The sequence below is a fragment of the Branchiostoma lanceolatum genome, chromosome 13 (genome assembly GCF_035083965.1).
Source record: "Branchiostoma lanceolatum isolate klBraLanc5 chromosome 13, klBraLanc5.hap2, whole genome shotgun sequence".
Taxonomy (NCBI): Eukaryota; Metazoa; Chordata; class Leptocardii; order Amphioxiformes; family Branchiostomatidae; genus Branchiostoma; species Branchiostoma lanceolatum.
In genome coordinates this window covers 2,640,951-2,657,139 of record NC_089734.1, presented here as the reverse complement: position 1 = coordinate 2,657,139, position 16,189 = coordinate 2,640,951, and the positions used below count along the sequence as shown (strand labels likewise).

The 16,189-nt window shown below is 38.5% G+C and overlaps 1 protein-coding gene across 4 annotated transcripts in view; it reads left to right on the top strand.

Annotated features, from left to right (window-relative positions):
* The window catches only part of LOC136446923 (rap guanine nucleotide exchange factor 4-like), a 99,407-nt gene that overhangs the window by 33,921 nt on the left and 49,297 nt on the right, over positions 1-16,189 (top strand). For 3 of the 4 annotated variants that reach the window (XM_066445578.1, XM_066445577.1, XM_066445576.1), the window contains exon 5: positions 13,613-13,673. In XM_066445578.1, coding sequence (XP_066301675.1) covers positions 13,613-13,673 — 61 coding nt within the window. Of the gene's footprint in view, positions 1-12,963; positions 13,171-13,612; positions 13,674-16,189 lie in introns of those variants that run through there. The other variant, XM_066445579.1, reaches the window with a different exon arrangement.

Here is a 16,189-nt window from a genome sequence, read left to right as displayed (position 1 = left end):
TGTTCAGTTAGGCAAAAATCCTTCTATGGCCACTTCTCTGTCGCAAGGATTTAGCATCAACAATGCATGTTTGCCAGTTGAGAAGAAAAAGAACTTGCTTACTGCTATTTCATTCTTGATTCTAATTTTTAAATCTATCATAATTCTGTTTATGAAGATAACATAAAATCTGAGCATATTTTTTGGGTACATAACTTGACATCTGTACTATCATACTTCCAGTGTGCATGTATTGAACAAAATTTAAATCAGCTACAAGTCATGTACATCATAATGTGGGCTGGCTCATAATAACTATCATATCATAACTTTACATATGTTTTATTATCACCCTTATCCTCCCACTGGATCTCTACTATAAGAGCAGATATTAAAGTTCGATGAACCAGGTTTTTTTTTTCAATATAAATAAAGATCATTGATCTGATTGTTTTCCTGGTGGAAACCACAAACAACTATGATGTCATTATGATCTTTTTAGTCCCATATTGTAAATAAACAGGCCTGAATGAATGAATAGCTTACATGTAGATCACATGCCACATCGTTATGGTACTGTAATTACAGTTAAAGATACCGGTATTAAAGCTTTACTTTTGCATATTACCTTTGATATGGCATATGACAAAATTCCTTTGGCTGAAAAGTGCATTTTAGAAGTTCAATCCACTTGGATCATTGGTACTTTCTGACGTCTTTCTGTTTTAAGAACTTGCTGTGATCTTCACTGTGGACTGACTGGCTAATTATTCCTTTTTCTGCCGATTTCTATGATCCATACACCCGTAGGAGGGCCTGGTGGAGGCTACATAATTCAGGCATCATTAGTGTTATATGATGAAAAGGTGTGGTTTGAGCATAGTTATTTTGTAACAGAGTGAAACAAAATTGAATGAAAACCAGCATGACGTCTACTAGTAAAAGAACTCCACAGTGCAGTGATTTTAGACATGTCAGATGAAAACAAACAAATAGATCAAAGATATTCATCATATACATCAGTAACTTTGCATTTTTGCTTCAAGGATTCTCTTTGATTCCTCAAAATGAACCATGCATACATAACACTAGCGTGCGTCACATGGCGTCAGCGGTTGTTTTCATAACGCACAAACGTTTCGCATGAAGAGCAGGATGTGTTTCTGTCATAAACATTGCCTTTGTGATACGTTTGTGATTCGAGGTCAACAAACTATGTTACTCAACTGGATCAAGACCTGCTTTTAACTGTGGAAGGGGATGGATGACTCAAGTTTTGAAATATAAGAATATGGCTGGAAATGTTTGTTTTCTTAAATAAAGGCTAACATTTACTATTGATGCTGTGTGGGGGGGAATGTTATGGTTAATCAAAGATAGCATAAATTCCTAAATGTAATGCAGATTTATTTCCTTTTCCTAAAAATGAATGTCGGAAAAGTTTTGGTAAAATGAGATCTGGTGACATCTCGAAATACTGTGCATGTGCACCTTTGTGCACCCAAAATGTGTGCACCTAACTTTTAACTGTGGGTGCACTGGTGCACCTAGATTTTTTGAAGGCTATAGGGCTAAGTTAAAGTTACTGTACACTGGCATACAGAATATTCTTGAAATCTAAGTGTCAGAATTTTTTGTACTTTATTTGATGGATTGCTTGTTTATGATTTTGAAGTTAGCTATAGAATCATAGATTGAAGCTCTTAAGAGAGGCATTAGGGTTAAACTTTGTGATTACGTTTTGCTGACATTCTACTTTTTTCAAGTTGTGCATCCAAAATTCTTTCTGTGCACCTAATTTTTTTGGTTGGGTGCACCTATTTAAAAAAATGAGCCCTGGGTGACAAGCCTAAAGAGTACATGTATTTTCTCTACAAGATAAGGCCACACCAATTTAATTTCTTGGTTAACAGATTCTTTAAAATCTTAGCCAAAAAAAATAATGAAAACAGAAGGCTGGGGTGAAAACTTGCACCTGACCCTGTTCACTCCCTGAAATTGTGTGCACCAAAGTATAAACTTTCCTCTGAGATTCTGTTTTCCTGTTGATTTTCCACTCTAACATTTAAAAAAAAATTCTGTTAACCAAGAAATTAAAATGTTGTGGCCTGAGTTTGTTTTTGCTGCCAGGTGGTTCTTAGACAGATGCTCGCTCAAAAGTGATGAGGAAATTTGATACTGCAGCGCAGGTGTTGCTCGCTGTCGTATGCAAAGCCTCATGGTAATGTCAAAACACTTCAGGTTATGTAATATGTTATTATCCCATTATCCCATCTGCTTGTTTTTTAGACCCTGCTCATACCAGGATTAGGGAAGCAGGATTCAACCAGGCATGGGGACTGATTCCTATTCATTACTGTAATTCACTCTATCTTCACGGTAGCAAAACTTCATGGCGTAAGAAAAATGGACATTTTCACTCAACTTTAACTTCACGGTGGCAGCAAGGATGTGTGGAGGAATCAAAAATAGGTTTTTTACGGTGGTGATAAGTTCACTGTCCAGAGGTGACCGCGAAAACAGTGAACATAAAGTTACAGTAAAAGAAACAAGAATTACAGTACATCCTGGGGACTGATTCTTATTCTCGAATCTTGGTATGAACGGTCCAAATCTGGCTCCGAACGGGGATTAAACACAATCTGACAAATCCACCCCCAAGAGGTGGATATGGGGTTTTGGAATTAATCCTCCTTCAGACCATGCCTGTGCGGGGAGTCCCGATTGGGAATTCTGATATGAACAGGGTCTTAGTCTTCCAGAAAGAAAATGAGAAGTTTGTATGGTGAACTCACTCTGCTCCTATACATTACACATCATTTGGCCCAAAAATGAAAGCGTGGCATGTTTTGGAAGAGGTTTGTTACATTGGGAGTGGGAGAAGCTAGTTAAGGTGAAGAAGAACCAGAAAAGATGAGAGAGAAAATGCATATTTTGTAATTCTTGTTTCTGTCACTGTAACTTTATGTTCACTGTTTTCACTGTCACCTCTGTACCGTGAACTTATCATCACCGTAAAAAAAAACTGATGCAAGACTGGACTGTAAACTTATCCTCACCGTGAAAAACTTACTTATGATTCCTTCACACATCCTGTCTGTAAATCACATGCTGCCACCGTGAAGTTAAAGTTCAGTAAAAATGTCCATTTTTCTTACACCGTGAAATTTTGCTATCGTGAACATAAAGTGAATTACAGTATTTTGTGTTTGTTCAGACCCTTATACATTTGTAGTTATAGTGCCTAGTGGCACATAGGTCAGCATTAGTTTTCTTTCAGGGAGGGGTTGCTTGGCCTACCCCTTTAGTGTGTTTGTATTTTGTGTTACTAAGGGAGTAAAATAAAACTATATACTGCTTACTCAAAAGTGAGAATTGAGAAATTTGATACCGCAGCACAGGTGTTACTTGCTGTCCTTAATGCTCAATTACGCAAGTTGGCGTCATAGTGAAAGATGAATTGGATAACAAACAATTTTTTGATTACCGTTATGTAACGTGACTATTGTTATTGTCATTATCCCATCTGCGTTCAATTAATTCTTCCAGATAAAAAAACAAAGGTCTGAGTAAATGATTTTCTTAATTTGTTAAAGATTTAATCGTTGCAGATTTCTTATAAGTTAAACTTACAGGTTAACATTCTTGGTACAGCAGAATACATATCAGAACCATTTAGACTTATTTTAGATAACAAAATACATAGCTTTGGGACAATGACAGCGCTGAGACGGAATTCGACCAATTTCGACTTTATTCGTCTTTATCAAGAATGACAGAGATCGTACCAAATACATTGTACATATTTGTACATGAAAAAAATACATCCACAGCAGATTAGCTAGTTTAATCTTCATCCATACCATCAACACGGCATCTTTCACTAATCCACCAGAAATCCAAGACTTCCTGATCGCTCTGGATTAGCCTGAATCAGATTTCATGGACTTAGATTCCTAATCTCCAAGCAGATGTTGGGGGAGGTTAAATCGTTATGTTTCCCTTGCTGCCCATTTCTGTGTCTAAGAGGCAATTCAAAGGGCTGTTATTGAAATGTGATGATCTAGCATCCCCCAACATCTGGTTGGAGATTATAAATTATCGTTATGAAAATTCCAGCCTCATCAGAAAATGAATCCATATATAAGCATCGGTCAAGTTATGGACTATGAATATCTATCTAGTACCAGGTTACAGAAATCGGCCACTTTGGAAAACAGTGTTTGAGCAATCTCTAGTGCAGCACCTCCAAGTAGATGCATTTTTCAGGTATGGCAGATATATGTGACCTCAGGCTGGTGGAATTATGATAATAGACATTACATGTGTCCTACATGTGTAACATATGGTGCCATTTACACTTTTTGATATTGATGGTGGACAGTTCTATTTCTACTATATTAGGGATCTCCAGAGGTTCAGCTAACAAGATTGTAAACCATTTTCAATTTTTTGTAGAAGATTTTATTTGACATTTCGTGCTGCTGTGTCTCCTGGAATTAAATTGTAATATATTTTGTTCATTCGCTCGTTCAGACCCTTGAGGTACCTCAAAGTGGCACTAAGGGCAGCACGTTTCCTTGCTGTTTCAGTAGGAGGGTATGTTTTTACACGCAGGGGTTGCTAGCCCTTCCTCTGTAACATGCTCGAGGTACCTCCTCGAACACAAAACCCCAATTTTATGTCCCTTCTGAAAGACGGATGCATCCCCAACCAAGATGTCCTGACCCAAGACTTGAACCACCAGCCCGGGGTCTTACCAATTAATTGGAACCAGGAGCTCAACTGTAAGGCTGCTACCAGTTGAGCCACATGTGAGGGACATAACTGAGAGTATGTGACAGTATACCTGGTCCAGTAAAAACCAAGCAATTTTATCAGTAACTAAAATGCAATTTAAGCTCTACTACTGGATGAATTACAGATACTATTTCTGGACGTTTTGAGTGACATCCATCACTCTTCTTCAGTGTCACTAAAATGAACTAGCAGAAAAATGTAATAATTTATCAGTAATCTGTCATTTTTTAGTCACCCCTCCTTTTTACAAATGGTTTGTTCCTCGATTATTGTATAAAATGGAGGAAAAGGGTCTGAAAATCACCATGATTTTGTCCTCTCCAACAAATGATATCATAACCTAGATTCTTTCCAGTTCAGCTGTGTTGCTTAGTGATGGACTCAGATCACACAATTACGGATTGCGCATATCCTGTTTCTTCTCTCAGATACTGTCATCATCCTAATAATAATAATGATATTGACTGTTCTTGGTTGTGAATCGACAGAACTAAGATAAGACTGCAATTTAAAACCAAATCAGTGCACGTCTTAATACATCCTGACCCATTGTCGTTTGTTTGCTGCTATTTTTCTGAGATATTTTAACACATGAGTCTCCATTCTAATATTCTACTGTAAATGCAACTTGCAGTCATCATCCTAGCCCTTTGCTGAAAACAGCTGGTTGAAATGCAGCAGACTGTACATCAAACTTGTTTTCCATAATATGCTTTTGAAATGAATAAGCTTGTTACGAATGCTTGAAAATTTTTTTGTAAATCCCAAAATGAATTTTACATTTCTGCATTTACAGTACTCTCCAACAAGAGATTTGGCTCTGGCCGTTTTTTGAAGTGTTTTAGGCATTTTTGTCAACTGAGCTTTCTATTCGTCCTGTTATTTTTATGTTTGCCGTCCTTAAAGAGAACGGGACAAAGTAGAAAGCCAAAAACGCCTAAAAATCTGTCAAAACCAGCAGGAGCCAAAACTCCGCTTAGAGAGTTAAGCCTAAATGTACCAATTCATGGTCATAATGAACATAACCGTCATCAAAACTCCCACACAACTTTCCCTCAAGGGGGTTGAGATTTCCTGTCAAATTAGCCGCCTCGTCATGTGGCGCAACATGTGCTTATATTACACAAGAACCTGATACACACTCACCAACCCGCATGAAAAGCTGCACAAATGAGGGAGGATGGCTGTAATTGGTCGAAACTCCGCCCATCCCGAGAGCGCTTGATGGCCTCAAATGGGCAGGATAATTGAATTAGAAGAGGCTGAATTATTTATTGAGATCGGTGGACAGGGGGGAGAGAGGAAGAAGGCTTTAGACAAAACAGATAGCGGAGCTTTGGAGGAATTGTGGATTGGTAGTAACGAGTCCCTGTTGCCATTAGTAAGAACGAAAAGGCAGATTTTGACTCCCAACTGCTCTTCTTCTGTCTCAAAGGTACTGTAAAAGTGCTTCTACGTTTTGGTTGTGCTAGTTTTTGTATATGTGTGTCTATGAAAGGAAAAAAAGGTGTTCTTAAATGCTGATGTACAAGTACATGTAGCTACTGTCTCTGCGTCAATGCGAAATTTTAAGAGCGGAACATGTACATTGTATATTCATTTTTAAGTCTATCCCACGTACTATGACACAATCATCATTTCTTGATCGTTAGCTCTAAGAGTATGAGCTTGCCGTTGATATACTAAACAAGAAGCATAATTATTTATGTTATTTTGTCTGTTTTTGTCTGTTTGTTTCTTTGCTTTGTATAACCGATAAACCAACTGAAGACAATGGCAAACAGTAACACACCAGTTCTGTACATTAGGTACAAGCTTCGTAAAAGCAAACTTGACAGGATTGTGCCTATGTCTACAGTTACAAGAATATCATCGGGTATTTCTAATGAGATAATTGCCTGATTGCCTTAATGCAGAGTGCTACAACTGTATCATCTTGTATAAGCTAGAAATCTGGAAATTATGACAAAGAATTATCATGATTAGTAATTTGCACTAGTGTACTGTTAATTTAAGTCATTGCTCAGGGCTCGAAATAGTGGGTGCATGTGCACCCAGTGCACCCAAAATTGGAGCTGTGCACCTAATTTTTGACTGTGGGTGCACTGGTGCACCTATATATTTTTGTAGCCTATAGGGTTAAGGTACTATTGTACACTAGTATACAGAATATTCTTGAAATGTAAGTATAAAAAACAGCATGATCACTTTTTGCTGTACTTTATTTAATGTATTATTTGTTTTAAATTTTGAAGTTAGCTATAGAATTACAGATTGAAGTTCTTAAGAAAGGCAGCAGCGTTAAACTTTGTAATTATGTTTTGAAGAACATTCAACTTTATTTTATCTGGTGCACCCAAAATTCTTTCTGTGCACCCAAATTTTTTAGTTGGGTGCACCAGTGCACCTATTTCCAAAGATGAATTTCGAGCCCTGTTGCTGAAGCGATAGTGCATTTTTCTTAGATTCCAGATCTCTTAATGTGTTGAAAGGTATTGTAGTCTTTTTTCCTTCTGGAGCTTTGTTGTATAACAAACAATACTGTTGATTATAAAGACAGAGTGAGAAGAAGAGCACAGAACTATATACCCTTGTACTAAATAGGTTGTAGGTCTTACGTTAAAAGACCTTATTTGCTTTGAGAATGATTCATGGTAAAAATCTGTGTTTGACATCACATTAAAGACCAGACTTTTGAAGTTTTCACAAGCATAGCCTTAAGCTGACTATTACCCAGGGCAGGAAATTCATTTCATTGCACTAGTGCATCATCTAACCTAGAAATTTAGGTGCACAGAAAGAAATTAAAGTGCACAACAAGTAAAGTAGAACCTTATTACAAACCTTCTGCAAGAGCTTGAATATGAGATGCCATTTTTAACTTCTTAAAGGTTCTACTATTTTTTATAGACTTCAAGAATATCTCTATACTACCAGTAGTACAGTAGTATCTTTGCTTACATAAACGGTCGCAAATATCTTTGTGCACCGGTACATGCACAGCTAAAAGCAGTATTTCAAGCCCTGCATGTCCATTTGGTAAGCTGAAACCACAGCTTACAAAGGCTGTTAATCAAAACATAACTTACGTTGCTATGCAAAAAGGCTTTAGAATTAAATACACTCGCCAACTGCACCTGTGTCCTAAAGGGTGACAGGTATCTTTTGAGCAGTTTAACCTTCTCCTAGCTAAGGTAGCCTTTTTGAACATCATTTGGGTTGCTTGTGGGATTTCTATGATATAACGTTGGGTAACATAAATTCGGGATTTTTCCGATAATGGTTGACTGAAATCAATCTAGCAGAACAATAAACCATCCTTTTTTTCTATTATTCTGTCAGTATCATGTACTATCTTTGCACTAATCATATACATGGTAGACTTTGTCTCTAGTCATGCTGACACCATAATATTTCAACTTGAAACTACCGTCCGCCGCACGCACAATGACGGTGCTGTCGGACAGGGGTGAACATTAATTCGGGAGAGAAGATTCGTCTTGAATATCTTACCGCTAATTACATTTTATACAGCAGCTATTCGTTCCATCCTTGGCTTGAGGAGAGTGCTATGGATATAGACGTGTCCAAGTAAAAAAAATACACGAAAAAACGGCCGTACCGCACACATCAGGCCTACGGGAACAACCCGTGTGTTGAGTCGGTAGCTATAGAACGTCAAAGTCGACATCCACCGTCATGGCAACGTGTACATTATTCATGGAAAGTTAGCCGGATGCCGTAGCATTGATAATACTACTATGTCCATGTATTCCTTGTTGTGTTAGGAGCAAACTTTGAGGAAAATATCGTCCTCAGTCCACAATCACACGCAACATTTAGACAAAAAAGTGTTCCTCACAAACCTTTGTCGTCTGCTTGACAACAGGATTCTGGGTAATGATATGGCGGCGGGAAAATACACGGGCCGTAGGTTGTAGCAACAAAGAGGGGTTTTGATGATTGATCACACTTAGAGTCCAATTGCAGGTCAGCAATTTTAAGAAAATAAGTTGTCTTGTAAATGATTGTGTTTAGCAGGAAGGGGATGTGACATTTGTCTTATAAACCAGCCGACAACGATATTGTGTGATTCTCCCACGAAGCCCTCAGACTGTTCCAATAAGGGACGGAGAGTTTTTGTCCTCGTCGCCTTCTAATGCATGCTTATCGAAGCTTTTCAGCCAGTGTTCTGAATACGTTAGTCTGTCAAGTTTGCATTTCTAGCGGTATTACTGATGTTGCATCTAGCACATATCCCTAAATACCCCGTTTTCGAAAAATCCCGAATTTAAGTACCCCACAAATTTATGTTACCCAACGTTGCATAACATTTAGTTCATGTAAAACCGGGATATTTTCGGTACAGCAACAGTAATTGAAACCAATCTGGCAGAGCAATAAACCATCCTTTTTTTCTGTTATTCTGTCAATATCATGGATTACCTTTGTACTAATGCTATATATATTGCATTTTCTCTCTAGTCGTGCTGATACCATGATATTGTAATTTGAACTACCGTCCGCCGCCTGGGTACTATCCAATTACTACCAGGGCTCCTACATTCGCTACCCTGAAAAAAAATTCAGGGCAAGAAGTGTAGGAGCCCCCGGCCGGTAGTAATGGGATGGCACCCAGGCTAGGATTTCTAAGGCAGTTTGAAAAGAGTATAAAAGGTTAAGGTAGTCCCATACCCATTTTGAGGCCGTAGGGGCAGTGAGTTGTTAAAACACTGTGTCCAGGGCACCGTATTGGAAGCGGAGCCCTGCATCTCTCTCCTTCCACCGCCTTTTACCTCCCCAACCAAAGCCAGGTACTCATTTTTACACCTGGGTGGAGTAAAGAAAGTCGTGTAAGTGCCAAGGGCACAACTTCAGTGGCATGTCAGGGGATTCAAACCCAGGACCTTTGGGTTCTGGGCCAAACGACCTAACTGTTATTATTTGTTTCCCCCAAAGTTGTCTTCAATATCACATCTCAGGTAGAATAAAAAAAATTTCAGTCTTCAACTTGAATTGGAAGAGAGCCATAAAACCCATCAAGGGATTCACAAGCTGGATTGATTCTTCCACTCATGAACATACTCGGGCACAGTCGGCCTATTTGTATTCTAAATTATCGTACTTGCATGACACAAAAACTATTTTGTACTGACTTACATTACTATGAATCAATCAACTAAGCCAAATCACTAGCGATTGTGTCTCAGTATATTTATAGATTCGAATGTCATGATATTGAACATGAATTTCACATTGAGACTGTTGTAGGCATATCCGTTGTTCCTCTCTCTGCTACAAATGTAGAGTCAAGCCTGCACCTCTACATATATAAGGACCACCTGGCCATTGTACAATGTATTTTCCCATTGATCCAAGCATAAAAAACCCTGTTCCTCAGGTCCCTTGAGGTTCCACAATAGCTGCACATTTGCAAGGTCCCTCCAAACATATTGATGTAGAGAAGTCATAAATAGATGCTTATTGATCTATTGAAAGACAAAAGTTTTGACGAGATTCACAGTCAGGAATTATTACTGAACAAAGCGCAGTGATTGATAAGGCCAGGTGCTTATAATGTTCTATTGACGATCAATGCTGGACAAAACATGGATTTAAACCTGTCTTCTGGCATACGGGTGCAATTCATGCATTATGTATGAGTCTAACCGCAAGGTGCTTGTATTACACAGAAATTCCAACGACTAAAAATGGACTTTATTCTAAAGCTGTGGTTTGTTGTAACAGTTGTTGTTTTTTCCTTCAAATAGTGACCATTTCTTGTCCAGAACACGAGATATCAAAACCAGAACTTCAGCTACAGTACTATAGAAAGTTGCTAGGGGGCTCAAAATCGTTTCGAGGTCTCATCAAGACATATCCACATACCAAATATTAAGACAATCCATCCAGGCATTCTCGAGTTATCATGTGACACACAGACAGACACACACACGTAAGGAATGTTCTCGAAAATAAACCCTCATGGGAAAGGTAGTAAGGACTAACATGCTGTCAAGCTGTTGAGATTCAGCTAAAGGTTTGTAGGTCAGAAACTAAGTCCATTCTGCAGAAGAAAATGTCAAAGACTCAAACTGTGCATTATGCTGGTACGAGCCACATGCTCCCACTTTAACCTTCTCCCTGCTGCCTAACTCTAACCACTAGAGAATGGGGTGCCAAACGGCTACTTTAGTGCGTTGAAGGTTAAACAATGCATTATTGTAGGACTACATGACGTGTACAAGGACTCATAAACCACCTGTGCACTGGTCCACAGAAGCAGGACCAGACATTGAGTAGACAGGGTTCAAATTTCTTAGTCAATCCTTTCTATGTTGGCTATTCAAGGGACGCGAGGGAAAAAGGTTGACTCCTTTTGCAGAGGTGGTCTCTAGTACAGGTTTGACTATCTTGAATCCTATTGTTCTGTTACACTGTATCTTAAACAGTTCAAGTTGTCAAAAATTTTACCTGCAATTTGCTGTAACTTTCTGCCAGGACCAAAAGCTGATGTTCCTTAAGTAACATTGTGCCTCACATGTCATGGTCATACATTATGAGCTTGCTTACACTTCGTAATCATAAGGTATACTACGTGACATTTTTACTGCAATACATTGCTACTTGGTTGATTTATGATACTAAGCTTATTTACTGGACTGTCATTGCTGCAATAGTAATTTTGTTGTTTCTGCAACATTTCAAGTTTCTTGTTGGCATTTGTATAAACAGAGCACATAGTTGTACATTCATTAAATTTTGTAGTTGCCATTATCCGAGACATGCACATGATCACCAACCACAATCTCAGCATCGTTTACTGCATGGTTTGTACATTATGTAGACAATAAATCACTTCTCCAGGCTTATCTGTTTTAGAAACATTAACACTAATGGGCTTTAGAGTGGCTTGACTCAGCCCAGTTTACACAAGTGGCTGATTTATTGTCAGATTGGCCCAGTCGCAGACAAGTGTCAGTAGAGGGCCTACATGCCTTTTTCTGTGAGGCCTTGCCAGCTATTTTGATTCAATGTTGATTATAGCTGGCCTAGTGCTCTAGATCTAATTCAAAGTTAAATGTTGTCAGTTGATCATTTTTTAAGCGCAATTGGTCATTTTGATTTGACATAGCCTCTGTTTTCATGTCGATATTCGAGTCCTTTTTAATCCCCAAACTAGCAAAGTGAATCAGTCTGGCCTTAGTTTGACTTTTTTATTTTAGGAAAGAATTTTTGGCTAAGGCATCCTGTGACAGATGCTTCACAGTAGCGGCACAGTCATGGCCAATGTCAAAAGTGTTGTAACAGGAAATACCAGAGTCTGTTGGGGTTCAAAAAAGGTCAATGTCGATTGGCGCCAACAGTAGCTGAGCCCACTGGTTGATGACTGACACTTGGCATCGTGGTGCCAAATTCTCTCAATTTCATGAATCTTTTATACAGTAAAGTGCTTCCATATGGCAAGTGGTTTACATGTAGTTTCGTAATTTGTTTTTCAACTTATGAAGTTTGTCTCGGCCAAATGTGAAGGCAACACCAAGTCCTGATAGAAATGATCTTTGTTAGAAAATATTTTTACTTGACTGTCTTTTATTTGAAATGTGATGTTTTGCCCCAGCCTGTAGAATTGGAGCAAACTATTCTAATTCTTTCAGGTGTATAAGTTCAGCTTTATACTGTCTAATGAAAGAAAAAGAGCATTTCTAATCTCTTAGTCAAATTGAAGGTTAACTTGCGAGCTTTTTAGAAAATTTGATGAATTTTAAGACGATGGAGCAAACCTGAATGAATATAAAAATTGTAAGCAAACTCAGCAATTCAGGGTGATTTTTCCCCCTTTGCACTTGTGGATAATGAATAAATTAAGCACTATAACTCTTATCTCGCTTCTTTATGTCTTGTTTTCATCAGTCTAAAATCTTCCGTTCCAAGAAATGGATCCAGTAGACATCAACAACATTCCTATGCTCAATCCTGTCCGATCATAACTCACCATCTTTGCACAGATACATTATTTATCATCTTGCATATTTTACAGGCTCCGCTAAACACATTACTCCACCCCTTCAATTGGTCTGATCCAATCTTTGCCAATCTCTGTTATGTTATCACCAATAACATCTGGATTGCCACAACTACTTGACATCCTGTTGCATGGCCACCCCTGTCGTTTCTGGCTGGATGGTATAGTCCGATTGGGCACATGTGGCATTGGGGAAGATTTGCATCTTGGCTGGTGGGGAGATCAAAGTGAAGTTATGTGAGCCACCAGTTAGAGCACATATCCTAGTTTCTCCTGTGGTAAACGCATCGAAATCCTTCGCTATGGAGGTGGTACGAGTTCTCTTGCTTTCGTGTTATCGCCGGCAGAGCTTCAGTCTGAAATTGGTACGTTTTCTTTAAATGTTTTTCGTCGTTTAGGGCAGTTTTGGGTTCAATGTGTTCAGGTGTCTTTGTGATGGCCCCCTTCTGGACTGTGTTTGTGTTTGCAGATAGAGCTAGTGGGTTGCCAATAATGGAAGCCACATTTCGCACCTACTTGTGAGAGATTTGCGACACCGCTGCTGGTGGTGCCCACTGTGTTTTTTCCTGTAGGGTCTCCATGAGCACACATTGCAGTCAGTCTAGTGCAGTGTGCTCCGCAGATATGTCATCACCACAGCCCTGAAGGACTAGTTCCACTCTTTTCTGAGTTTTTTTCCCCGTTCAAGCTCATAAAAGGACAGACAGGAATCGAACCAGGGACAGCCAAGATTGATAGCGTTTCCTGATGGCTGGAATTGTGTGCTACCAGAGTTCTGATCTGCTGTGTTTTGTTTTTCCCTGCCAGAGGAACCGACAATACATGGAGGGAATCATCACACCCCTCACCAGCGGACTCGGCGACATGGGTAAGCTTCAACTCCTCTTTTTATCCACAAAAGTCTTAATGTTAGGAACTCAATTTTCTTCAGAGGGGGGAGTTCACTATATATATTTCCTTATAACTTCATTGTCATTATATCATAACATGATGTGATTGTGAGATACTATTCTTCTCCTCCTTGTTCTGTTTAAAGAGATTTACTATTTCAAGCCACAATGATTACTTTCTTTCTCTGACATTTCAAATTTTAAGACAAAGTGAAAACAGAGTACCGTTTGAAAACCTTGAATTTGACAATTTACTTACCAATATTTAAGCTACACCTCTTTTTTTGTTTCTGGTATGATGGTATATTCATACTATTTTCCAACAGAAGGTATAGACACAAATTGTTGCCAAGATTTCTAGCTACTAAAGTATGAAGCTAGTTGCGATGTGTTGATATTTTGTCTGGTGAACTTGCATTAGCCCGTAAAGTCGGCGTATCCTGTGTCATGAGAGCAGATGTTCAGAATAGTTTTGTAGCTCAAGTTCAACTGAGAAACAAGTAGAATATCATTAGAATATCATAGTGGACTGTCGGGATACTGTGTTCAAGCTTGTAATACTGGGACCCTCTGTATTTACAGATGGCGCTAGTATGAGTCATAAAGCAAATATTTTGTTTTAAATGGAAAAAAAAACAATGATTTATTTACAAAGCAACTTTTTATGTGCCATACTTTTAACAAAACAAGACATTCAATTGGTACTATCTAGACTGGAAGTTTGATATCAATAGAATAACTCAACTTCTGCTGCATTTGTACTGAAATAAGACTTATAAATTTTCTCTACCAAGTGTAAACTATACTAAAAATACTGTGAAGTATTTTGTCTCAACAAAGTATTTTGAGCCAACAAAATACATTGTACAACATGCAGAAATGGTCAGTAACAAAATATGGCATGCCGGCATAACATTACTAGCATAACTGAAATTTTTATATTCAGATAAATTGAAGCTGTACATGTTGAATTGAATGATGGTTCTACTTCTAGTATTCTACTATGTCATACCAGAGAATATTAAAAGCCAAACACCAAACAGGGATATGTCATACCAGGATGCATGAAAAATGTCATGTTACAAGAATTGTTTCCTTCATCAGTTCCTTTATGTGTCCTGAGCAACCTTGTTGGCTTCCTGCTCCATGTTTGGAAGTCAAGACGTTACTTCAATCCTTTGAGACGTTTCCTGTGTATCTTAGGTGACATGATGTCTTGAAAGCTTACTGAGAGTTATTTTCGAACAGGAAATGTCGATCTCGAATTCTCTACCTTCAGTGATCTTTCGAAAACAACCGTCAACTGAGGGATATAAAGACCTAGAGGCCTTTTGAATTTTAGCCTGGACGCCAGACCCCCAAACTGTGAAATACATGTATCTACCCACACGATAAATATTTTAGAGTTTGGGGGTCTGGCATCCAGGCTATTTGAACTTCTAAATTATAGAGAAAGTGTTTTTATTCTGAGCTTGTTAGTGGATGATTTATGCAACTGAACCACAGGGGATAAACAGCAAAATCATAATGAATGGGGGATTGATTATTGGACAAATCCACATCACCCCTCCCCCTCTCCCAGTGAGGGGTACTTGATAGGACTGTTCTCAATTAAAATCCAATTGGGAACAAACAAGATAAGGGAAACATCAACCCAGTCCCTCCCCCAGAAATCTGTCCTGGCAATGTTTTCGATCCATGGTCTGATACATTTTGTCTACTGGATCTGAAGCTTTCAATTTCTTTCCTTCCTGCTCATTGTTTGGAGCAGATGTTGTTGATATTCGCTGTTAAATCTGTCGTTTCAAGCCTCATTTTTAATGTCATGAAGTTCAGGTTTTTAGGACAGACGGGATTTACTTTTTTGTCTGTCGCAACAAGCAAATTTCTGTACCATAATTCTCCATATCACATAACTTCTTCATCTTCTTGTAGTATTGTTAACTCAATACCATACATTGTACCATGTACAATTGTTGAGCAATAAAGTTGATTCATTCATTCATTCTCATACACTAAATTATATGAATGTTTCCAAAAGACAATACAAACCCAAGAAGTCTAGATCTGGTCAAGGAGGTTATAAATTATAGCCTATTTATAGGGTCTACCTTACTAGTCTAGTTCTTTGGATAATAGGTCTATTGTATAACTGCAAGAACTAATTTTATCATACTATTTCCAACACAAAAAAGAAATTCTTCACAAGCTCCCTTTTTTTCTTCAAACTGTTATGGACAAAAACAACCAGGGTGGTTTCAGGAAGCGGACTGTTTATTGAAGTTTGTGGAGGAATGTGTTCAGAGGACAGCCCAGCAGGTCCTGTTTGTATACTGATACTGATATCTGGTTTAACAGGGGTGTGTGAATAAACACACAATGACACGGACGATTACTCTATCTGCTTGGTAACTACTTGTGAAGTTGGCTACATTTGGAAGATTCCACTGTCTTGTAGCTTTGATTATAGGGGTGCAGACTGTCGGCTTTATCA